Source organism: Hemiscyllium ocellatum, chromosome 9 (genome assembly GCF_020745735.1).
Source record: "Hemiscyllium ocellatum isolate sHemOce1 chromosome 9, sHemOce1.pat.X.cur, whole genome shotgun sequence".
Lineage (NCBI taxonomy): Eukaryota > Metazoa > Chordata > Chondrichthyes > Orectolobiformes > Hemiscylliidae > Hemiscyllium > Hemiscyllium ocellatum.
Window position 1 is genome coordinate 23,661,054 of NC_083409.1, and position 25,939 is coordinate 23,686,992.

The following is a 25,939-nucleotide window of genomic DNA, read 5'->3' on the forward strand; positions in this document are numbered from 1 at the left end:
GGTTCTCCACTGCGCTGATAGTCCCTTCCTCACTGAGGAAGTGTGTGTATGTATATCGTGTGTTTGTGTATTGTGTGTGTGTGTGTATTCTGTGTTTGTGTAGCATGTGTGTAAGTTTTTTGTGTGTGTGTGTGTGTGTATTGTCATGATTTGGAGATGCCGGTGTTGGACTGGGGTGTGCAAAGTTAAAAATTACACAACACCAGATTGGACTATAACCTGATGTTGTGTGATTTTTAACTGTGTGCATTGTGTGGTTGTGTATTGTAAGTGTGTGTGTGTACATGTGTGTGTGTCTTATAGCAGACAGTGAAAAAGTAATCGAAGGTTATCTGAGAGTTCAAGGGATCTCGATCAACTGAGCCAGTGGACTGAGGAATGGCAGTTGGAGTTTAATTCAGATAAGTGCAAGGTATTCCATTTTGGTAAGACAAAGCAGAGCAGGACTTACACAGTTAATGGTAAGGCCTTGGGTAATGTTGTCAAACAGAGTGACCTAGAGGGGTCATATACAGAGTTCTTTGAAAGTGGCAACACAGGTACACAGGTTGGTGAAGAAGGCCTTTAGCAAGCTTGCCTTCATTGGTCAGAGCACTGAGTACAGAAACTGGGATGTCATATTACAAGAGCAGAAGACCACATTTGGAGTACCGCGTACAATTCTAGTTGCCTGTTGTGTAAGGAAGTTATTAAACTGGAAAGGGTGCAAAGAAGATTTACAAGGAAGGTTTGAATTAACAGGAGAGGCTGGATAGGCTGGGACCTTTTTTGCCCTGGAGTGTAAGAGTCTGAGGGGTGACCCTATAGCGATTTATGAAATCATGAGGGGCATGGATAAGGTGAATAGCCAAGGTCTTTTCCCCAGAGTAGTGGAGTCCAAAACTACAGGGCATAGGCTTAAGGTGAGAGGTGAAAGATTAAAAAGGGCCTGAGGGGCAACCTTTTCACACAGAGGGTGGTGCATATATAGAATGAGCTGCCAGAGGAAGTGATAGAGGTGAGTACAATTGCAACATTTAAAAGGTACATGAATAGGAAAGGTCTGGAGGGTAAAACACAGACAAATGAGACTCGTTCAGTTTAGAAAAACCTAAATAGTATGAATGAGTTGGGCTGAAGGGCCTGTTTCTGTGCTGTATGACTCTAAGCTGTGGGTCAGCAATGAAGCTGAAACAGTCCGACCTGCCCCCTGGCCCCATCTTTACCAGTTCAATGTTGGCTTGGTGACTCCTTCCTCCCCATCTCCAACCTGTTGCTACTTGCTTTCCCACAAGCCACTACTGTATTTCCAGAACAGTTCCCTTTATCTGGGCCTGTAAGAAGATGGCCAGACTTGCACATGGATAGCTTGTCCCTGTCCCAGCACTTTCTCCAGAGATCCCCGAGCTCCCTCAACAATTAACAGGCTGTAGGAATTTGGGGGCCAATATTTTCAGGTGAACCATTCTCCTTCAGTGACTTTTTTTTATTTCAAAAATATACTTTATTCGTAAAATATTCATAAAATAATTTGATGGACTGTACATTAGATAATGCCATGCATATTTCCACATTTACATACACAGCTCAGAATTATCATTATTACATACAGGTCTGTGCATTTCTCGCTCATACGCCCATATATTGAGCTGAGGCGTCAGCAGAGCCCAAATGACTGCATGGGCCCCCTGATCTTCTTTAGACAGGCAGATGTTAAACGGTGGTCTTTCCCCACCGCGCCTTGGCGGCAGCTGCCCCAAGCTTCAGTGCGTCCCTCAACACGTAGTCCTGGACCTTGGAATGTGCCAGTCTGCAACACTCAGTCGGGGTCAACTCCTTCAGCTGGAAGATCAACAGGTTTCGGACCGCCCAGAGAGCGTCCTTCACCAAGTTGATGATCCTCCAGGCACAGTTGATGTTCGTCTCGGTGTGCGTCCGGGGGAACAGGCCGTAGAGCACGGAGTCCCGCGTCATGGCGCTGCTCGGGACGAACCTCGACAAACACCATTGCATTCCTCTCCAGACTTCCTCTGCATAGGCACATTCCAGAAGGAGGTGTGTGACAGTCTCGTCCCCCCCGCAGCCGCTTCGAGGGCAGCGTGTGGTGCGGCTGAGAGTCTGGGCGTGCATAAATGATCTCACAGGCAGAGCCCTTCTCACCACCAGCCAAGCCATGTTTTGGTGCTTGTTGGAACGTTCTGGCGATGAGGCATTCTGCCAAATTGCTTTGACAGTCTGCTCAGGGAACCACTCGACAGGATCTGCACTCTCCTTTTCCCGAAGGGTCTCAAGGACGCTACGTGCTGACCACTTCCTGATGGACTTGTGGTCAAAGGTGTTTTTCTTCAAAAATTTCTCCACGAAGGACAGGTGATACGGAATGGTCCAACTACTCGGAGCGTTCCGCGGCAGCGAGGCCAGGCCCATCCTTCGCAACACTGGGGACAGGTAGAACCTCAGTACGTAGTGACACTTGGTGTTTGCGTATCGGGGATCCTGGCACAGCTTGATGCAGCCACACACAAAGGTGGCCATCAGGGTGAGGGTGGCATTGGGTGTATTTTTTCCCCCGTTGCCCAGATCTTTGTATAGTGAGTCCCTTCGGACCGGGTCCATTTTTGATCTCCATATAAACTGGAAGGTGGCCCGGGTGACTGCAGCGGCACAGGTTCTGGGAATAGGCCAGACCTGTGACACGTACAACAGCAATGACAGTGCCTCACACCTGATGACCAGGTTTTTTCCCGTGATGGAGAGCGACCGTAGCTTCCATCTACCCAGTTTCTGCCTCACTTTACTGATACGCTCCTCCCAAGACTTGGCGCATGCCCCAGCCCCCCCGAACCAAATACCCAGCACCTTCAGGTGGTCGGTCCTGACGGTGAAGGGGATCGAGGATTGGTCGGCCCAGTTCCCGAAGAGCATGGCCTCGTTCTTGCCTCGGTTTACCTTGGCCCCCGAGGCCCGTTCGAACTGGTCACAAATGCACATGAGTCTGCGCACGGACAGCGGATCTGAGCAGAAAACGGCGACGTCATCCATGTACAGGGAGGCCTTAACCTGCAGGCCCTCGCTGCCAGGAATAGTCACCCTCTCAGGCTCGCATCCTTCCTGATGGACTCGGCAAATGGCTCTATGCAGCACACAAACAAGGCAGGAGAGAGAGGGCAGCCCTGCCTGACTCCAGATCTGACTGGGAAGCTATCTGATTCCCATCCATTGATTGAGACTGCACTGACGATGTTGGTGTAGAGCAGTCTGATCCAATTGCAGAGTCCCTCCCCAAAGCCCATTTTGGAGAGAACATCTCTCATGTACCTGTGTGATATCCTGTCAAAGGCTTTCTCCTGGTCCAGGCTGATCAGGCAGGCGTCCAACCCTCTGTCCTGCACATAGGCGATCGTATCCCTGAGGAGTGCGAGACTCTCAGCGATCTTCCTGCCCGGCACAGCACAGGTTTGGTCAGGGTGAATCACCGACCCCAGAGCAGACCTGACCCGGTTGGCGATTACCATTCTCCTTCAGTGACAGTTCCTCACAAGTTGTTGTTTTCCTTAGGAAAGAGAGGACACAGAGTTAGAGGAATGTGACGACCAAGGACACAGCTTATCACCTTATTGTGTGTGTACAGACTGCCGTTATCACAATATGTAATCATACTCTGAAGACTAGAAAAAGTCCTTGTGCCAGACTGTATGAGTTCACCCAGTGATTAGAAGTTAACATGGTCAATATTTTCATTATTCATCGAATGATCACGTAAGGGCACAGAGCCTTTATTGGTGTTGACCAACCACTGAAGGTCACTGAATCTCAGGTTGTGCAGTGTATTGACTCTAAATTTTCACTTCCCTCTAAAGCGTCCGCTCTCCATCCCGACTCCCAGCGCTGTTACTGATGGGCCGGCACTCTCCTGTAGACCTCTACAGGAAACTATGGCCGGATAGGAGTCAATCACCCGATGATAATCCACCGAAACCACTAGCACTCAACTGTGAAACTTGTCCATTTTACGCAGAGCATTGAAATGCTGTAAAACAAAATGGCTAAACACGAAGTGTACAATGAGACACAAGATAAATGCTAAATTTATAGCTATTTTCTTACCAAGCTGTGCAGAGATGTGGAGCAGGTGGGACCTGAACTCAGATCTCCTGGCTCTGAGGTAAGGACACTACCAGTGCACTGCAAGTGCCTTCTCATATTCAGTTTCTAAGATGATTATATTTGGAGCCTGCATTGCTTGTTGAGAGTAAAATGGAGGAATGAGAGGGGGTCACGCCACTCACTGTGAATTCTCCCGAATAGTGGACCTAGTAGTTAAGGGTACAAGAGGGACCCTATGTTAGCAGACACGCTGAAAAGACATCAATGTTTACACTTGTGGATAATGGCATCTTTGCTAACAATGCATAGACTGTCAGCTTCCAAATGACACAGAGGGTGCTACTGGGAATGTAATGTCTTATAAACGATTATACTTCAAACTAAAGTTGTCCTGAGGCAGTTCATGCACTGGAATGCAGTCACAAAGGTACCAGATTCAACCCTTCTCAATACAGGATCTACAAGTTATTATACCCGGAAAGAGTGCAGAAGAAATTAGCAGGGACGTTGCCAGGACTCAACAGTCTGAGGTTGGACAAGCGAGGACTTTTTTCTTTAAAACGTAGGAGACTGAGGAGGGAGAAGTGTATAAGATCATGAGAGGCATGGATAAGGTGAATGCACTCAGCCTTTCTCCCAGAGTTGGGGAATTGAGGAGTAGAGGGCATCAGATTAAGGTTAGAGGGGAAAGAATAAAGGGGAACCTGAGGGGCAACTTTTTCAGACAGAAGGTGGAATGGGCTGCCATTGGAAATGGTTGAGGTGTGTCCATTAACAACATTTAAAAGGCATTTAGACAGATACATGGATAGGAAAGGTTTAGAAGGATTGTTGGCCAAGTGCAGGGAAATGGGGTTAGCGTGGATGGACATTTTAGTCAGCATGGACCAGTTTGGGCCAGAGGGCCTGTCTCCGTGCTGGAGGACTCTATGACTCTTAAGATCATTTCATGTCAAGGGAGAATGGAGTTGAGGGTTAAGATGTTAACTACCTAGCATGTAAGGTTCCTGTGATCCACGTTGTCATGGAGACAGGTTTTTGGATATGTAACAAACTGCTGACAAACGTACTGAGTTTCTCTGGTACTTCCTGTTTTCATTTCTCAAGTATCCACAGTTACTTGGCTTTTACTGGAGGATTTCTGGCTCTGTACAAAACATCAGTCAGAGCACAGCGAGAGACCCTTTTGGTCACCACATTACAGGAAGGACATGGTCCCACTGGAGAGTGGACGGAAAAACTTTATGAGGATGTTGTCAGTGAAACAACTCCACAGAGGTCACTCTTTATTTACAGGTGGAGAGTGCTTGACACTGATCCAGCTCCCTCAGAGCCAGCTCTCAGGGTGAACTGCTAAGACTCCTGTTTATATCTATCAGCCTGGGCTCCCTGATTGGACCAGATTAACAGCCCCAATCAGGGAACTCATATTCTGTGAGCTGACCCTGTTACAATCACCACAGTCAGGAATAAGGAGCTTTGAGGGCTGATTGAATAGGCTGGGACTGTTTTCTTTGAAACAGGGGACCTGAAGGGGGATTTGATCAATGGTGTGTAAAATGATGAGGGGCCTGGATAGAGTGGATAGAAGGACTGATTTCCATCAGCACAGACAGCAATAACCATGGGGAGAGATTGAAATGAATTGGGGGCAGGGTTTGAGGGGAGTTGAGGGTAATTGTTTTCACTCAGTGGCTGGTGGGATCTGAGACTCACTATCTGAAAAGGTGGGAGAGGCAGAAACCCTCATCACATTGAGAAAAAGCACCCCCCTGTGCACTCGGGGATGCTACATGATAAGTACAAGAGCTGGAAGGATTTGGTGGTTTATTCTCAGGTAGCATAGCTGCAATGGGTTGGACAGCCTCGTTTTGTGCAGTAGTTTTGTGCTTGTTATAAGGGACGATTAAGGGAGAGACTATAACTTAATTTAAAAGAGATTTTGAATCACACAATCAGAGAATTTGAGTTTAGGAGTTGAGAAAGCATGTTGGGGTTACACAGGATGTTGGTGAGGCCTTTTCTGGAGGACTGTGCCCAGTTCTGATTGCCCTGTTATAGAAAGGATATTATTTAATGGAAAGAGTTCAGAAAAAGATTTACCAAATTTACCTTTTGCTAGGAATAGAGGTTTGAGTTACAGGAAGGGACTGGATAGGCAGGGACTTCTTTCACCAGACCATAGGGGTTGAGAGATTTATAAAATCATGAGGGATGATGATAAAGTGAATGGCAGATGTCTTTTAACTAGGTGGGGGGGGGGGGGGGGGGGGAATTTTAAGACTAGGGGCATATATTTAAGCCAATAGGAGAAAGATTTAAAAAGGACATGAGATGCAACTTTTACACATAGAGTGGTTTGTTAGTGGCATGCTGTTGAATGCAGGTACAGTTACAATGTTTAAATGACATTTGAATAAGTAATGAATGAGAAATGTCTGGCAGGATATTTGCCAAGCGCAGGCAGGTGGGACAAGTTTAGTTTGGGATTATGGTCAGCATCAACTGGTTGGACATAAAGGTCTGTTTCTGTGGTGCATGACTCTATGAATCCCTACAATCCCTGTGGAAGGAGGCCATTTGGCCCATTGAATCTGCACTCCAGAACAGCATCCCACCCATCCAGAAACAGGCCCAGTCCACTGCTCTATCCCTGTAATCTTGCATTTATTGTGGCCAATCCACCTAATCTGCACACCTTTGGAGGTTCAGGTAAGTATTTGGAAGCAAAGAATTTAAAAAATGGAGGCAGCGGTCACATTGAAACGAAGTTCTTTAAAAGGACAAACAGGGAATGGAGCCTGCGTGTTTGCTCTCACTGCTATACATAGCTTTATATTTACAGTGAGACTGGTTCCTTTGCAGATTAATCAACAGCATTGTTTAGGATAAGAAAATTGAACTTTGTACTGAGGATAGTGTGCTCACAAAGAGGGAGCATTGCATAAGCTCAATAGAAATGTACCTTTTGTGGGTGAGGAGTTGAAATAATTCAAAGCCAGCAGAGCTGCATTCTGCTGTGTCTGACTAGTTGAGAGTCATGGGGATGTCCAGCACAGAAACAGACTATTCGGTCCAACTTGTCCATGCCGACCAAATATCCTAAATTAGTCTAGCCCCATACTCCTCTGAACCTTTCCTATTCATATACCCATCCAGATGCCTTTTAAATGTTGTAATTGTACCCGCCTCCACTACTTCCTCTGGCAGCTCATTCCATCTTCTGTGTGAAAAAGTTGCCCCTTAGGCTCCTTTTAAATCTTTTCCGCCTCACCTTAAACTTATGCTCTCTAGTTTTGGACTCTCTTACCCTGGAAAAAAAAGACCCTGGCTATTCACCTTTTCCGTGCTCCTCATTTTTTTTATAAACGTCTAATATTTATTGAGGTGATGGATTGGGAGAAGGTGGTTGATGTTCTGCAGAGAGATTTTCAACAGATGCTTGATAAAATATCACACGAGACATGTTTACAAAAAACTGTAGTCCTGGAGTTGCGGTCGTTGTAATGTCATTGGAGCGAAAAATGGGTCCAAATCTGGCTGCAGCAGACTGATAGAACTGCTACAGTGCCAAGAGAGGCCATGCAGCCAATCAAGTCCACACTGACCCTCGAAAGAGCATCCCACCCACCCTCCATTTCCCATGGCTAAGCCTGCACACTATGAGAAATAATCCACCTATCCTGCACATCTTTGGACTCTGGGAGGAAACCAGCACAGGCATGGGGAGAACACATAAACTCCATAGACCGTTGCCCAATGCTGGAATTGAACCAAGGTCCCTGGCACTATAAAGCAGCAGTGCTAACCACTGAGCCACCCTGTTTTTAAATTACAATGAGATCTGGAAGTAAAGAAAAAGCTATTTTAATGGTGACTCATCCAGTTCACTTATGTCCTTTAGGGAAGGAAATCTGCCATCCTTACCTAGTCTGGCCTACATGTGACTCCAGCGACACCGCAATGTGGTCGACTCTGAAACAAAAACAGAAGTTGCTGGAAAAGCTCAGTAGGTCTGGCAGCATCTGTGGAGAGAAGTCAAAGTTAATGCTTTGGGTCAAATGACCTTTCCTCAGAACTGGTTGACTCTTAATTGCCCGATGAGCAATAAATCCTAGACAAATAAAAATAGGTGCAGGAGTAGGCCATTCACTCCGTCGAGCCTGCGCCACCATTCAATATGCTCATAGCTGATCATGTAATTTTAGTATCCCACTCGCGCTTTCTCTCCACACCCCTTGATCCCTTTAGCAGCAAAGGCCATGTTCAGCTCCCTGTTGAATATATCTAACGAACTGGCCCCAACAGCTTTCTGTGGGAAAGAATTCCACAGGCTCACAACTGAGTGAAGAAATTTTTCCTCATCACATTCCTGAATGGCTTACCCTTTGTTCTTAGATGTTGATCTCTAGCTGTGGACTTCCCAACATCAGGAACATTCTTTCTACATCTAGCCTATCCAGTACCATCAGGATCTTATATGTTTGTATGAGATCTCCCCTCATTCATCTGAAGTCGAGCAGATGACCAAACGACCATGTCATTTGAATAACTTACTTGAGCAAGGCTTAGAAGCAGTTTACATACAAAAAAAAGCCTAGAGTAGGTAACAGGACAATTTAAGAAAGCAGATGGTGCCAAATCTTGGGATCTGTAACTCGAGGCAGCGAGTACAAAAGGTTCCGTCAAACCTGTGTAAATCACTTGCTAGGTTTCCGTTGGAGATCTATGAACTATTCTGAGTGCCATACATGAAGACTCTGGAAAGGGAAATCGAGAAGGATTCCGGGGACGAAGGATTGCACTAACATGGATAGTTCTCCGAGCAGCAGAGAAGGCCAAAGGGAGATTTAATTGAGCTGTTTCAAATCAGTCAAGAGTTTACACAAAGTGAAATTTCCAAAACTGTTCCCAGTGGCTGAAGGGAGTCAATAACAATTTAGAAATGTAGTCAATGTTGCAACATCGGCAAACAAGGCCCACAAACAGAAATTAGATAAGTGACCGGCTAATCTGCCTCAGTGATGTTCGTTGGGGGTTGATCATTGGCTAGGACACCAAGGAGCACTCTCTCACCTTTTCTCAAAAATGCAACTTAGGAACATTGGAGGTAGCAGTGGGAGTGGGGCCATTCTCTGGATGAAGACATTTAGAGCCACAGATATATACAGTATGGAAACAGACCTTTCAGTCCTACTTGTTCATGCCAATCATATATCCTAGACCCATTTGCCAGCACTTGGTCCATGTCACTCTAAGCCCTTCCTATTCATATACCCATCCAGATGCCTTTTAAATGTTGTAGTTGCAGCAGCCTCCATCACTTCTTCTGGAAGCTCATTCCGTACATGTACCACCCTCTGCGTGAAACAGTTGTCCCTTGGGTCTCTTTTATATCTTTCCTCTCTCACTCTAAACTTATGTCCTCTAGTTCTGGACTCCCCCACCCCAAGGAAAAGACTTTGTCTATTTATCCTATCCATGCCCCTCATGATTTTATAAACATCTATAAGGTCACCCTTCAGCCTGACGCCCAGGGAAAACAGCCCCAGCCTGTTCAGCCTCTCCCTATAGCTCAAATCCTCCAACCCTGGCAACATCCTTGTAAATCTTTTCTGAACCCTTTCAAGTTTCACATCTTTCCGATGGGAAGGAGACCAGAATTGCATGCAATATTCCAACAGTGGCCTAAACCATGCCCTGTACAGCTGCAACCTGACCTCCCAACTCCTGTACTCAATACTCTGACCAATAAAAGGAAAGGATTTCTCCTCATCAGTGCTAAGTGGCCTACACCAAATCCTGACATTGTTTCGGACTTTCCATTTATCAGGAATATTATTCCTTTGCTTTCCGTGTCTAGTCCTGTTAGAATTTAAAAGAGCATATGCAATCCCCTCTCAGTCTTCCAAGCTCCAGTGAATACGGTCCTAACCGATCCAGTCTCGCTCCATACATCAGTCATGCCTTCCCAGGAATCAGTCTGGAAACCTGGTCGAAGTACAACATGAGCCGAGGAGGCAGACACAGCTCAAAGGCATCATCCCTTGATTCCTGCACCACTTCGGCAGCAGTAGATGGTGGCACAGTGGTAATGTCACTGAACTGGCAATCCAGAGGTCCAGTCTCTGCAGGCATTCGAATTCAAATTGCACCGCACGAGGAAGCAGATGTGAAGGTCAGCTGGAACATAAAGGTGGTTTCAGTAATGGTAATTATGAAATGTTTGGCCACTGGCCCTTGAAGATAGGGGCTTTCTGCCATCCTCATTTGGTCTGGCCCACATTTGACTCTAGACCCGCAGAAATGTGCTGACTTTTAATTTGTCCTCTAGGCACTCAGTATAAAGGCTGTTTTGGAATGGACAGTAAATGCAGAAACACCCACACCCTGTCAAAAAATAACTCACAGTGAGAATGTGTTCTGATGATGAAGGAAGGTTCTGAGAAGTAGTTGAGGGACAGTATTGAGACAACATTTCATCCTCAGACCTTAATATTTGTCTAGGCCAGCAGTCAAATTGGCCATTTCAGCTCTGGGCATCTTAACATAAAGCCTGAGAACATCAGGCTTAACTGCTGAGGGTAATCAGGATAGAACATACTTGCTCCCTCATCGTACAAATCAGGTTGGATAAAGTGCAGCAAATCTCTTCTACACTACTCAGATCAACCAACGTTACATTTTTAATACTACCCTGGTACAAAGCCAATGGCAAAACTCCAAATTCTTTGGCAGTTAGTAATGCCTTGTTCATGTTCACAGAACCAGCACGCTATCCCGAGCCCAGTTCAATCACAGGGCTAGCTCCTGTTTCATTCCTTAGTGTTGAGACAGGTTCCTTTGCTGGACAATTGGTTTGGCATGGCTGGTAGGCAGATTCCCAATACTCAGTTGTGCTGGATAGTTGAAGGCGATAGCATATAATATACAGAGCTAGCTCTAATTAATTAGCTTCTGTAGTATCACCGCTTGTGCTTATGGGTATGAATAAAATCATGATGGTCTCCAATCAGAAACTAATCACACTACTCCATTCCAACTCTTTCTGCAGGAAGAATGTATATCCCACTGGCAGATAGGAAGTCGATCTCTGTGGATCCCTAGCTTGACTTGTTGGGCAGTCAATGGATTCCTGTAGATCAGAAACCAACCTGATGTCAAGCACTATGCTAGCATGTGTCTGCATACACGACTTCTTCAGCACTGGCAATGTGCCCCTCCTGTGAAAAGAAACAGCATATCATGAGTAGGTTACTGCTCCCCTGCAGCTTCAACAGTGCATGGCCCATAGACGGGGATAGCCTTCTTGTAGAAATATCAAGCACCCCCAGAGACCAAGTTATGATGTGAGACACACTGCTGTGTTAGAGTGCATTGTTAAATACAGCTATAACATAGTCCTTCATTTCTGCCTACTTTACTACTACACAGCCCATCTCCTTGAGTGAGTGTATCAGCTCCTCTAAAACAAAGTGCTGCATGTGATAAATGTGAAGTGGTGTGCACGCTGTAATGAAAGCATTAAACCTATGACCACAGATAATTTGTATTCTCCATTCCACACAGTAACCAGCCTCAACTTGCACTGTGCATGCATTGAAATAACTGTTAGCCACAGCTTCTTCTGATAAACCCTCCTATTTCATATACTTATCGCTTACATGTTTTGTCTGCTAAGAGAGTAGTTTATACTAGCACCTGGAACACTGTAGTCATGTTAATATACAGCCTCAGTGTAACCTTATTGCCTAGCATATTGATGGAGAAGCTTCACTGTTGTTCATGCATAAAGTTCAGTTTACAATTAAGCTTAGACAGTTTTCTGTCACACTGAAATTATAGTTCACTCAGCAAACAATCTTTCATACGTTGCATTGATCCACAGACAGAACTGGTCTAGGGAGGTGGTCAGCTGCTTTATAGACGTGTAATGAAATACTCACTGCCTGAGCAACAGTGGTTTAGTGAATGGCTATAGTGACGAGTGATAGATACAGATGGAGAAAAACTGCTCGAGAACTGTTAGAAAATAAATACTTAAGGAAACCTGTGGAATTGAGCTTTTAAAATGATACCATGCATCACCCAGACACACACAGCACACAGGATACACAGACGATGAGTGTGTGCATACACACACACACGAAAGCAACAAGATTAAAAACAACTTTACTCAATTTTAGCAAATAACATTTCAAAATACAAGACAAGACAGAGTGAGACAACAATTTTAAAAGGTTCTGTTAAAAAAGAAATCTACACATTAATGTCAAAGCCTGAAACAATCTGTACCATCAAAATACGGTAAAAAAATACATCAATGCTTACAGCATGCTTCAGAAACTGTTGCAGAAAAATGCAGCTCTGGGAGGAACTGACACACAGCTAGTTAGTGTACCAGGTAGAATCTAAAGAAATAAAAACTTCATTTACAACTGAATTTTCCTGTAAAGCCTTAAGAAAAATGTTCAAGTGAACAGTAATTTACTTCAGGAAGGACCAGTCACATTAATTATCTTCAAAAACACATCCTGCTCTCTCCCAAAGTATTAGAACACAGTCAGATAGTGTCATACAATTCAGGTATATAGTTTAAAAAAGTTGTCTTTGTAAAACTTCTAATACATTAGCTGAATGCTTTTGATCTTTTAGGGCATGCGTTAAAAATGGGGTGTCATTAAGATAATGTACAATAAACAAAGGCATCAACATTGAGATACCCTTGGACCCTATAACAATGACAAGACCACTGCAAAATTAACTGGCCAAACCAGACCAAGTGAAAATTACTTGACAAAAGAAACGTTAGTTACAAAGTGTCTTCAAATTGTAAGGAGTTCTAGTTTCATTTCGAAAAAAAAAGCATGTTCTCAACACAATGTAATAAATTACACAGGACTAGTCAAAAGTCCTAACAAGAGGTCTCAAAAATCCTGTTCCAGTGCTAGACCAGCCATTTACGGAGCCAATCTTTAGCAACTGAGGACAATCTCCAAAGAACGTCAGCAACCGTTAAAAATAAGTGAAACGGTGTTACCTACACAGTGTTAGTAATATTTGTGGATCTGTACAGATCCAAAGTGTTAGCAAACGAGAATGTCACTCGACCATAAAGTATTAATGCTGCGTTTTAATAAAAGGCCTGCTTTAATATCAATGTTGACTGTATTAAATTACAGGTTACCATCAGTCTTAAGTTGACCAGTCAACTTGGAGAGTTATTAATGTTAACTGTTCTAAATAAGAGAACAGTCTGTTGTCCTATCCCAAGTATCGTTCCTCACTTTTCAGATTAAAAACAGAAGAAATTATGTTCAGAAATACAATACAAACGCAGACACCACCATCGCCCTTGCACCCTCTTCTCACGACCCTCTTTAGCACCTGTACAGTGTAGGAATAGAAACTTTTAAAAAGTCCTGTGCTTCCAGGGAAAAAACAAACTGGTACAAATGCTAAGTCCATAACTGCATTAGTGGGTTTAGTTTTTGTTATACTCCACAGGCTTGTCCCCAGTCTCGCCCAATAGGCACGTGCGGACCAGTGCTTCCGTGACTGCGTACGGGTCACAATTGGCAGAGGGACGGCGGTCTTCAAAGTACCCTTTCTTGTCCTGGCCAACAGATCGGGGAATCCGGATACTGGCCCCTCGGTTTGCCACACCAGCCGAGAACTCGTTGATATTAGAGGTTTCATGGTGGCCTGTCAAACGGCGGGCATTGTCCAGCCCCCCCTTGGGGTCATAGGCACGGATGTGATATTGATGCCTCTTACCCAGTCTTTCGATCGATTCTTCAATAAATCTAAAGAGGAAAGAATGGTTACTTTGTGCTGAATTCTTATTGCTGGCAACAAATGAGGAATAGTACAATCAAATCTCTTACTCTCTCAATCGTGTTCCATTTGCTCCGTGATAAAATTGAGTCAGAGTCAAGCAGCACAGAAACAGACCCTTTTTGTTTATGCTGACTAAGTTCCTCAAACTAAACTAGCCCCACTTGCCTGCAGTCTAAAATGTTGTAACTGTACCTGTATCCACCACATCCTCTGGCAGTTCATTCCACTCATGCAGCACCCTCTGAAAAATCTTGCCCCCCCAGACCCTTTTAAGTCTTCCCCTCTCACCTCAAAAGTGTGCCTCTAGTTTCAGACTTCCTCATCCCAGGGAAAAGACCGTTGCTAACGACCTCATCTCTGCCCCTCATGTTTTTTTAAAAGCCTCTATATATAGAAAAATACTCCTCAACCTCCTACGCTCCAGTGAAAAGAAAAAAAAGAGTTCCAGTCTCCTTTAATTCAAATCCTCCAGCCCTGGCAACATCCTGCTAAGTCTTTTCTGAAGCCCCTTCAATTTGGTAACATCCTTCCTATAGCAGGGTGACCAGAACTGAACTGTATTCAAAACGTGGCATCACCAACACGGTGTCCATGACGTACCTAACTCCTGCACTCTATGGTTTGAGTAATGAAGGCAAGCACGCTAACATCGTCTTAACCTAGTGATGGGAGATCCCACATTCCACACAATTAGTCCCTCAAAATGTTGCTTTTCCATTCATAAAGCACTCACTCCCCAAATCTATCAGCAGAGACAGATCAATGGAGCCAGTTCTCGTTACAAAAATGTTTCAAGACTAAAAAGAACAGACTTAACGTTTGATACTCACTTCAACCCGCCCTCGTTTCGCATGGAGTTGGTGCTAAAGTTGGTGTGGCACCCTGCACCGTTCCAGTTGCCTGGAATGGGTTTGGGGTCAAAGCTGGCAATGATACCAAAATCCTCACACACCCTGTGCAGAATAAACCTCGAAATCCACAAGTGGTCACCCATCGAGATACCTTCACACGGTCCAATTTGGTACTCCCACTGAAAAAGGTGGTGGGAAAACAGCGATTAGCTCAAAAAAAAGCAAAGATGTGTATTACAGTGCCCAGCAGCATAAAATCAGTTTAGAAATAAAATCAGCATTGCAGATGACCCAATGTGAGACACGTCTGCACAATGTTGACATGTAGAGCCTAAAGGTTCAGATCCTTTACAACAGGGAGTCTCTTTTGCTGGATTCCCCTTTAAAGATACCCTTTTAAAGGTAAGCAGTAGGGATCAGCAAGAAAGATTAATGATAACAGAACGGCACCAAAAATTAGCGATTCACAAAGCCAGGGTGGGGGACCTTAATGGATGAATGGTCTCCACCTTCTCTTGCAGCTATTCTGACAAGCTCACAGTCAATGGATTGCCCATTAAGTAACGCTCAAGTGGTTAGAATTTCCCAGAAGCAGCTGACTGCTTTTAAATTCATTGATGGGAAGAGGGCATTGTCAGCTAAATCAGCATTTATTGCTCATTCCTGATCGCCCGACAGACATTTAAAAGTCAGTCACATTGGTATGTGTCTGCAGTTAAATATAGGCCAGACCAGGTAAGGATGGCACTTTCACTCTTTCAAGGGCATTAGTGAACTGGACAGGTTTTTCCAGTTGATCATGATTTCCACAAGACTGCTACTCCCAGATTTTTACTGAATTCAAATGCCACCATCTGCCATAGCAGGATTCGAACCTGGGTCCTCTGAACATTGCTTGGGTCTCTGGAATAACTGGATAACACCACTAGGCCATCACCTCCCACTTGCCAATGTTTAGTGTCCAATCAGAGTCAAATCCTGGGCGCCATTATGTCTATCATTGTGGAATAGGATGAGGCCGTTCAGTCCCTTGAACCACTTCTGCCATTCAACTGTCTCAACTCTAATCTCCGTGAGCCTCCAACAAACGCAAGAGGGAAAAAAAAAAAGAGAGATATATAGTTTCAAGGGAGACATTACTGACATGAAAAACAATTCTCAACCGCAAAGTCAGCAGCTTCCATAAAAACTTATTCTTAAAAATAATGCAGATGATGAAAAGAACAAATAAAAAGGTGATCAAGTGTCCTGCTGACCTCAGTTAAGCATTATGAGCAGACCCAATGTCAAGCCAAATAAAAAACTCCTCTCAGTTAGCTCCAGCATAGAGACGCTGCATGTAGAATCATACAATCCCTACTTAGTGTGGAAGGAGACCACTGACCCACCAAGTCCCAACAGACCCTCAGAAAAGCATCCCACCCATTGAGATTGTTAGCTATGGTTTGATACTCCACACATGCACACCACTTAAATTCAAGGAACAATCTCATTCATGGAATGATTGCCGTCAATGCTGATGCAGTCAAGCGTTCAAATCCAGTTTGTCCCTCCACTTCCCTCTTTGGCCACATCCTTAATTTCATCTTCTCAAAGTATTGATCCCAATTCACTTGGGAAGGTTGCTTAGTATCAGGATGTAGAATCCAAATGCAAGCCACCCTGCAATGGATTTCCTCAGGCTACTTTGCTTTTGTCTAATCTTCAATCTTATCTTGCTGGTGGTTAACCCTGTTGGCATTACAGACAGATGATGTTCTCGCTCTGTCTTCGTGGGGAGGCGATAGCCAAGTGATATTATTGCTGGATGGTTAATCCAAAAGATCCAGGGAATGTCTTGGGAATCCAGGTTTGAATCCTGCCATTGTAGTTGGTGGAAAGGGATCTAATAAAAATCTGGAATTAATGATGACCACGATTGTCCAAAAAACCTAACTGGTTCAGTAATACCCTTTCGGGAAGGAAACTGGCATCCTTAACTGGATTGGCCTCCATGTGACTCTCAAAAATGTGGTTGACTCTTAACTGCTGTCTAGGTAATTAGGGATTGGAGATAAATACTGGCTTAGTCAGTGACATCCATGTCCCATTAATTAAACAAAAACTCATGATTTTAAACTCCTTCATCAAATCTCTATTCCAAAGCTTCCCCAGCCTACAGAACTTTGAAATGCAAATAAAACCGTTGTGGAAGACAGGACGGTTTTGTGACATGGGTGATCAGCAGCCAGAATCTCTTTATAAAGACGTGACACCTAGAACTTAAGACAAAGCTGCAGGTCGGGACCAAAGCAGTGATCTTTTATAGGCCTGGTCACGCTGTATTCTCTGCTATCCTGCTAGACGATGGGCTAAACTCGCCTGACCATGTCTGATGTGAGAGAGAACATGCCCACACAGCAAGTGGTTGGAAAGCACTGCCTGGGAATGGAGCAGAGAGATTCAACGCAGGCCAAATGGCCTCCTTCTGCACCATGATAATTCCGATCAAGATCTTGGGATGGAAAAATAAAATGTACACCAGCCTGTTCTTGCTTTTTAAGAATGATACCATTTGTATTCCAATTTTTTTGAAATGTACAGCCTCATGCTTCCATGTTGAGTTTCTCCATTTATCCATTCAACAGTGACCATCTTCCTCCCTGGCTCCCACACAGCCACACCTCCAAATTAAAAAGGAGCTCTATCCTTTAGCTCCCCTTCATCTCACTCAATCCCCAAGTCATTGACTTACATCAATGGGACTCATTTTACAATCCATGCTGGTCAAAGTGATGGGCGTTTTCTGCTGGTCAGCTATTTCTAGAAGACCTGCCCACACCAATGGTGAACTAGTTCTTTAACTGATAGAAATGTTTGCAATACCAGCTCACCCCACCTCAAGTGCTCGAGCACTCTCAATTTGCAAGCTAAGCTTTTGTGAGAATTCTAATCCACAAGCACTTGTGGTTATTTCTGATCACTCTCCAACCTTGTATGATACATTAGGCAGCCACCAGTTCCTTCTCACCTGAGATGCCATCACTTCAGCATTGGTACCAGAGATATGGATTCCAGCGTATAGGCAGGCTCGGTAATGAGCCTCCACAATATCACGGCCGTAAGCTTTGTCTGCACCAACTCCACAGTAATAGGGACCTAGAAGGTAACATGATCAGTAACAGTTACTGAATGCACCAGTAAAGTAGTAACAAAGATAAATAAGCAGGCACCAATTGAGATTATCCCACACACCAACAAGTGTAACTTCAAGCTTTAGCTGCATTGCTGAAAATAAAAGACCAAGCATTTCTATCTTGTACGCACCAGGACAAGATATACCAATTTTAAAAAAAAGGGAAAACCAACATATGTACTGTTGGAGAGAGAAAAGAGTGGCAAGTGGATTTGAATTGGCTGAGGCACTGCAATGGAGAATACATCAGTTAATGATGATTGACAATTAACTGCAAGGGCAGTGTTTAAATTTGAAAATCAGGCAGGTTGACGGATTTGACAGAGCTCTGCTTTGAGAATCAAGCTATGAAAAAAAAGATAGCTCTCATCTATTTTGTCCTGATGTGGATGCGAGGACCTGAAGAAGCGGTGCTCCTAAAGCTAGTGTAGTCCAACTACAACCTGGTATTGTGCTTTTTGACCTTTTTGTCCCAGCCATCAAGTTACCATTTATTGTCTCGGCTCTCCTCACTGATCTTTGCTTCCTTCAGGTTAAGAATGTAGATTCAAGTATGTAAATTGTCCCGCAGTAGTTACATTTATTTTAAACCTTGCTGCCGAAGGTAGTGCCTTATTGTAACATTCTTACTCCCGATTTGAAAAGAGTATAAGGAATTGCGTACCTTGTGGTCCAGGAAAGCCATTGGAAGGCCAGCCAAAGGGATGCCCATCTGTTCCTAATAAAGTGTACTCCTGTTCCATTCCGAACCACGGTTTCTCATCTGCAACCATGGACATTACTTGCTGGCAAGAGTTTCGGAGATTACTCTCTGTGGAGACAAAGAGGTTTGTAATCTCAGGGTTCCCATCAGCTTCACATCCACAAGAAACTAATAATTCTACAGGCGCATATTTCATCAAAATAATAAGAAAAAAGTGCACTTTGGTTTAAAAATTGAACCTTTGCCTCAACCGTCTCACTTAATGCTGATGGAAATTCAGATGAAAATTGGCCTCCCATACTTAACAGTTTAGAAACAACGCAGAGATATCAAATATGAAAAAACAACAAAGAAAGTCCTTCAGTTGTTGCTCCTGTTAGATATGCTTTTGACTATAGCGATGCAAAATTTTAGACAGGACATGAACACCGCATTTTGAAAACCCATTACAAAGGGAGTAACCTTCAGCTCACTCAAAGGCAACAACAATAGCAGCTCTTCGCAATCTGTAATATGCTTCTGGGAATTAACTGGGATAAAGGTGGGTATGTATCAACAGCACAAGGAAAGTGGTCATGTGCTTGTTATTTGACTGTAAACTCGATTAGCAAGCTTCGTGAAGGAAGTTGAATAATTAAGTGATTACAATGGAGTGGGGTTCCATTGACAGTGGAGTGTATGCATGTGCCAGTACAAAGGGACGATGAGATTATTAAAGAGACTGAAGCATGTGGGAAGTGAGAATTCTTCACTAGCGGGTGGCACAGTGGTTAGCACTGCTGCCTCACACCGCCAGAGATCCGGGTTCAATTCCCACCTCAGGCAACCGTCTGATGTGTTTGCACATTCTCCCAGTGTCTGCATGGACTCCAGGTGCTCCGGTTTCCTCCCACAATCCAAAGATGTGCAGGTCCAGTGAACTGTCCGTACTAAATTGCCCATAGTATTAGGCGAAGGGGTAAATGTAGAGGAATGGGTCTGGGTGGGTTGCTCTTTGGAGGGTCGGTGTGGACTTGTTGGGCCGAAGGGCCTGTTTCCACACTAAGTAATCTAATCTAGCCTGCTACATATTCAGTTGTAACTCACAGAAGCTATGCAAATATATAACTTCAAAAAAAAAGGATAAAAAAACTTTGCAATGTTACAGGAACAGTAGAAGCAATTCTGAAAGAGTTCGAGGTACGATGGAGCAAATGTCTCAAACTAACTGGATAACTAAAAACAGTTTCTATTAGTGGAATGGATCAAATGTCTACAAGTCCCTTTTATTCAGGTCTCTTGGCGCTTGGAAAACTGCACTCCGCGTACCTGCTGGTTTCCTATTGTATTTGAGGACTTCACAAAGGACAAGCTTGTTCGGATCCTTCCGGAAAGGATCCCGGAACATGGCTGATGGGATGAGGTACATGTCACTATTGGATCCTTCTGACTGATACGTGCTCGATCCATCAAAGTTCCACTCTGGGAGATCTGCAAGAGAAAGGACAAATACACGTCTCATGGTCGTCAAAGGTAAAATGCAGCACGCACACACAAAGAGTATTATTTATATATGGAGCTTGTGAAGAGGCCTACACATAGGCAGCTCTGGAGCAAGTTTCACTTTAATCTGGAGACTGAAAACGGAATGTTGGATTATTTGAGGAGTCATTTGTTCAGCAAAGTGATTAATTTCTTTCTAATATTTATATGTTTAATGTTTCCCCCCTTTTGCCTACTTAAATCTTTTGGTAAGGAGAGAGTTTATTTTTATATAAAAAGGTTCTATTGAAAGCTTCTTTTTCTTGGTTTAAATGTCACTGGAGACATTAAAGAGACAGAGCGAGATAACTAGTAGGTTTAGAGAAGGGATTACACTGCAGGATCAGTCTGGAAAGGTAAGTGGGTTGTTCAGACGTCTCCTGCTTGCCATTTATCTCTCGAGCAGATATTCCGTTTTGAGTACTGTTGAAAGAGTCTCAGAAAAATGGAAGTGGTAGTCAGAACTTGGGCATTAAGAGCAAATCGTCAAGATTTAAAACAATAATTGTCATAGGGTACGCTCCTGTCAGGGGCAAGCAGGAGATTGATGCTTACCACTGCACACAATCTAGGACACTATGTTGCTTTCCTGGTGCCAGGGTTAAGGAGGCCTCAAAATGTTTGAAGCAAAAGGGGAGAGCGAGAATCCGCAAGTTGCTATACCCATCGGTAGGAATGACAGTTCGGGAAAGGGATTCAGGCTTGCAGAGGGAATATAAAGAGGTTAGGTCAAAGGTTACAAAACAGATCAAAAATAGTAATCTCTAGTTTATTTGCAGTGCCAAGTTGTAATGAGGGAAGGAACACAAGGACAGAGGAGATAAATCAGTGGCTGAAGATGAGGTGCAACATACAGGGATTATGGTTCTTGGATCATTGGGATCTCTTGTAGGACAGAGAAGACCTGTTCTAAAACAGATGGGTTTCACCTGAACTGGAAAGGGACCAATATCCTGGTGGGGAGATTAGTTCTATCTTGGCAGCTTGTAAAGGTTTAGAGAGTGCGTAGAGACTTTCTCAGTAACCGTGAAAATTGAAAAAAAAAGAGGATGATGATTCTGAAATCAGAAAAGAGCAAGTTAGTTAGAAAAGACAGAAGAACAAGTCCGAGAACGAAATAACTCACATTAATCCTGCATTTATTTCAATGGGGATGTGATAGATCATGGGTCTGGAACATTGTAGCTATGACAGAGGCTTGGGCTGAGAGAAGGACAGGACTGGCAGTTACATGTTCCAGGATTTAGATGTTATAGGAGAGATAGAAAGGGAGACAAGAGAGGATGCTGTGGCATTTTTGATTCAGGAAATCTGCAATTACTGTAATTAAAGACAACATTTCTGAAGAATCATTTACTAAAAATATATGGATTGAAATTAGAAATAAAGACAGGGATGATCACCTTGATGGGATTGTACTATAGGCCCTCCAATAATTAGAGGGAAATTGAGAAACAAATATGTAGAGATCTCAGATATATGCAAGAATAAATGGCTGTAATAGTAGGGGATTTTAATTGTCCAAGCATTGACTGGGACTGCCATATCCCATTAAGCAGTTGGGTGGTGAAGAATTTCTTAACGGTTTTCAGGAATATTTTGTTTATATAAATATAGATGTTTCAAAAGCAGTACATATTACCTCTTTGGTAATGTGAAAGTGCTTCTATAAGAGAAGTAGCAAAACTATTTTCCTTGGGGAATAAGGCAGGGCAAGTGATTGAACGGTTAGTAGGGGAACACTAAGTCTAGTGATCATAAGTAATAGTTTTAAAATAGTTACGGTTTAGGATAAGTCTGCCATAAAAGTCAAAGCTCTTAATTGGAATAAGGGTATGAAACAAGAACTCAAAAAATTTAATTGCAGGAGACTGTTCCCAGATAAAAGGGACAACACAAGTGGGAGGCCTTTAAGCATGTGATAACAAGTTCAGAGGCATTATGTTCCTGTAAAGAGAGTGAAGGCAAGACTGGTAAGATTAGGGAACAACAGATGAATTAAGATATTGTTCTATTCAAGAAGAAGAAAGAATCATGTATTAGATATAGACAACTGGGGTGAGTTGAATCTCTTGAAAAGTATAAAGAGTCTGTGGAGCATTCTTGAGAAGGAAATCAGGAAGGCAAAGAGTGGATATGAAATACCCTGGGCAGGTAAGGTCAAAGATAATCCAGAAAGATTCTACATATACATTAAGAATGAGAGCGCAACTATAGAGAGTCGGGTCCCTTAAAGATCAATTAGGTTGTCTTTGCGTTGAACATCAGGAGATGGGAGAGATATTAAGTGAATATTTTATGTCAGCTTTTATTGTTGAGAAAGAAATGCAGGCTGGAGAACTCAGGGAAATAAATATAGATGTTTCAAAAGCAGTTCACGCTTCTTCATTCAATTCTCATGCATGAGAATCACTACACCTCACTATGTTGGATTTGACAGGCAGTCCAATGTCTGGAAATGGATTTCCAAAAGCAGAGAGCTTCACAATTAGGTTTTACATTGTATGGGGCATTAACGCAATCATGCTCGTCATTTCCATACACAGACTCGGAAATACATTCCAAAGCTGGCTCTAGCAGGACACTAACATCTTCGATGGGGTTAAAGCAACTTGAAATAACTACTACATTTGTATGGTGATGCTTATGTGGATAGGAAAAATGAGATAAATCAAAATGTAGAAGTTATCTTGGCTTCATTTGTCGCTGAATCTCAACTTTGACACAGTGGGCTGCATCACGGTGGTTTGAATGCATCACACTCCCAAATATTTCCCCCCCACAAAATGTTTACAAAAGAGGAGAGCTCAGCATGCACGCAACCTTATAATATGCCAAACACCTCCTGGTCTCCGCATCCGAGCAGCTTGGGAAAGGATGTGTGCATGCCGAACTCCTCTTATTTGTAAACATTGAAGGGAATATTTGGGAGTGGGATGCATTCAAGGAAAGTGGGAAGGAGGGAACAAAAGTCAGCAAAAAAAAAAAAGGTTCCCGTTCTTCATTACTTACCCAGCAGCTTACTGGAGAAAAAAGTGCACCTTAGTGGAGATCTGGGATGGAAAGGGAACACCAGATGTGGTAGCAAGTGTTAAAATAACCTGCCCACACATGCATGAACTTGACCACTTGGAAAAGGAGCGCAAGTTGACAAAAAAAAGCAGAGGAATAAAACATGCTCAAGGCCATTCGAATACACTCAACAAAAATAGGTCTGTTCCTATCTGCACCAAATGTCCTCCCCCACACCCCCCCCCCCTCCAAAATTAAACACACAAATGTGATTCAACACAAAAGCTACCCAATCGATCTGTATTCTCGGTGAGGGCAGTAAGGGCTGGTTTTGGGAGGGACTTCTATTGCAGGGTTTCTTGACTTCACGTCGGGACCCTGAAGTCTCCCATTTAGCATGAGCAGGGGGTGAAGTGTGTATCAGAGAGCAGTTTTAGTATCCGAATCGGAGACTGTCAGTCAACGTCGGAGAGACAGAGAGAGAGGCGAGTGTGAAAGCTCCCCTTACCAGCAATGTTCTTGGGCTCCTTGTCCAAGGTCTTGGTTTTACACCGCACAGCCTCCCCAGTGCCATCGATCCAGATGTACATGGCCTGCACCTTGCCGTCCTGGGGCAGCTCCATGTAGTTTTTCTTTACAATCTTGCTGAGGTTGGCGCTGGCTGAAGTGGCCATCTTGTAGGTCTGCCAGAAAGTCAGAGAGGGAGGTGGGGAGAGGGGGAAAAAAAAAAGAGGAAAGCAGCAAGGAAATGGACGGCATTAGAGCTGGAGCCACATGGCATTCTCACACACAGAGACAGAGAGAGAAACCGCACGGACTGTAATTCTCCAGGGCAGGGGCTAAACCACTGTTTGCTTTCATTAGAAAGAACTAGACGGCGGGTAGAGAGGAATTGCAAACAAAACGGCAATTTGCAGAACAAAGGAAAATTAAACGCTGCGTAAATGCGGTGGCTGAGTGTATTTTCCCTCTCTCTCTGGAGAGGGAGGGAAATTCAATTGTGCATCATGGAATGGACAGATCCCAGGATTTCCTATGGAGAGGCGTGTAGAATATCTCAAATTCCCCTCGGCAGGGGTGCAGATTCAATTTCTAATTTGGGGGGGAAAGAGTTTGCAGCGTTTAAACACAAGTCTATGACGGCCGTGCAGATCCCAGGCTGGATTTTAGACAGAGGGACATGCAGGGTTGTCGAATGCATTTTCTTCTTCTTTGTGGGGGAGGGGGGGGGGGGGGTTGAAAGAGAAGGTTTATGGCGGCTGTACAGATCCCAGACAGAGACAGGAGAGAGACTGAGGGGGGGGGGGGGGAAATACCAACAGATGTTGACTTACACGTATCCAGATAGGCGTGACGGGGTGTGGCAAGGGCACCGTTTGAGGATAGCCCCCAAGCCTGCCCCACACAGAGGGGGGGTTTCTGCAGGCAGTCCATCTACAGACCCTCTGGATCATCACTGCCACGCAGAGCCAGGCCTGCATCACGGAGCATGCAAAAAAAAACACCCCAGCCCCTCGCTACATTCTCATTGCAACTGAGACCATCCGGCGTTGGAACATGCAACATTTTATTTTAAAGCAAGCCCCAATTAAAATATTTTTTTTTGCCCAAACCTGATCAACTCTGACGCATGCAAATCAGGCCATGCATAACTTGCCATCACCACTAGCAGCACCTCCTTCCCCCCCAATCGAACTCAACAAATTCCTGAACCCCCTTATTCGAGTCTGCTGAGTTAAACCTACATGTTGGTTCCGCCAATTCGTCGGCTGGACATTGCCACATTTTTTTACCAGAAACAGGAAACACCGTGAGATCCGCATTCTCCAGCACAAATTGACTACAAAAACAAAACGCCCAATTATTACAAATAACAAGTGTCGCTTCTCCGGGACAATCTTACTGAAGTCGGAGATACTGGGAGGAGGAGGGGAGGGGGGAAAAAAAAACATCACGTTTGTTTGTGTTCGCAGAAGATTGTGTATTTTTTTAAAAAAAACTAAAACAGAAAACAGTAGCAGCAACACATACTGAAGCAGCAGCTGCAGCAACAGAAAACAGGCTAACTCTGAAAGCAAACAGAGTGATGATGGATTCAGTGACTCACTCTCCCTTCCCGGTGGGTTTAGGGTCAGTTACCTTTTCTGATGTGTTGGTACAGGTAATTCGGGTCCTCTTCGCTATCCTTCGCTCTGTTGTTATCACATTCAGATCCACATTGCAAAAGGGTTCGGGAGGTACTTGGGGTATATGAAGGAAAAGGCCCTACATTTATAATATGTCCAGGGCGCTCATTGGCGCCGGCGAAACGTGATCGCTTCGTGCAGCAGACTCATGTTGAGCGACTAGTGACTGGAGGAAATTTCCATTGCTCAGATCCCTCCCCCCGCCCCCCCCTCTCTTTCTATCTATCTTCTCCTCCCTTCCCCCTTCTCCCTCTCTCTCTCTCGCACACAAAAACTAGGCGAGTGGGGGAAGGGAGAGCCATTTCTGCGTTGCATAACAAACCGAAAATAACATCCCGACTTCAGCTCCTGGCTTCTAACGGGACTGGGAGAGTTCCCTGATCTCTCAATTGCCAGCGTTTGCAAATGTCCCGCCCCGCCATCTCAAAGCAGAAAGGGCCAGAAATTGTTGAATGTTTTATTTTTGCTGTTTTGTTATCAGGACTACAAACTGCAAAGGCGAACAGTAGCCCCCTTCTGCCAGTGCAGCAGCTGTGGGTCAGAACGCACGACAGCAGCTTTCTCT

At 44.1% G+C, this 25,939-nt stretch overlaps 2 protein-coding genes across 3 annotated transcripts; both read right to left on the bottom strand.

The window, feature by feature from the left end:
- Window positions 1–1,521: 1,521 nt before the first annotated feature.
- Window positions 1,522–4,112, bottom strand: LOC132818637 (uncharacterized). Its single transcript, XM_060829648.1, has 2 exons — window positions 4,087–4,112; window positions 1,522–3,532 (listed from the first exon to the last, which is right to left on the bottom strand). Exon 2 carries the CDS (start codon window positions 3,019–3,021, stop codon window positions 1,693–1,695), a length of 1,329 nt encoding a protein of 442 aa, XP_060685631.1. The 5' UTR covers window positions 3,022–3,532; window positions 4,087–4,112; the 3' UTR covers window positions 1,522–1,692.
- An 8,127-nt stretch (window positions 4,113–12,239) lies between these two features.
- LOC132818932 (glutamine synthetase, mitochondrial) lies at window positions 12,240–25,542 on the bottom strand. 2 transcript variants are annotated; one of them, XM_060830067.1, is made up of 8 exons: window positions 25,328–25,542; window positions 24,934–25,028; window positions 23,697–23,871; window positions 19,964–20,125; window positions 18,617–18,763; window positions 17,788–17,915; window positions 14,757–14,956; window positions 12,240–13,892 (listed from the first exon to the last, which is right to left on the bottom strand). In XM_060830067.1, the coding sequence occupies exons 2-8, from the start codon at window positions 25,009–25,011 to the stop codon at window positions 13,571–13,573; spliced, it is 1,212 nt and encodes a 403-aa protein (XP_060686050.1). In that variant the 5' UTR covers window positions 25,012–25,028; window positions 25,328–25,542; the 3' UTR covers window positions 12,240–13,570. The 2 variants fall into 2 exon arrangements, with proteins under 2 accessions (XP_060686050.1, XP_060686051.1); XM_060830068.1 differs by lacking the exon at window positions 24,934–25,028 and having other exon boundaries at window positions 25,328–25,541.
- Between the last annotated feature and the right edge of the window lie 397 nt (window positions 25,543–25,939).

Excerpts from the sequence above, each read along its gene's own strand:
- LOC132818637 (XM_060829648.1), bottom strand. The coding sequence starts at position 3,021 with ATGGATGACGTCGCCGTTTTCTGCTCAGATCCGCTGTCCGTGCGCAGA.
- LOC132818932 (XM_060830067.1), bottom strand. The coding sequence starts at position 25,011 with ATGCGGATCTCACGGTGTTTCCTGTTTCTGGTAAAAAAATGTGGCAAT. Across the intron at positions 23,872-24,933 it reads CGAATTGGCGGAACCAACAT|ACCTACAAGATGGCCACTTC; the intron begins GTAGGTTTAACT and ends ACTTTCTGGCAG. Across the intron at positions 20,126-23,696 it reads GGAGCCCAAGAACATTGCTG|ATCTCCCAGAGTGGAACTTT; the intron begins GTAAGGGGAGCT and ends TTTCTCTTGCAG.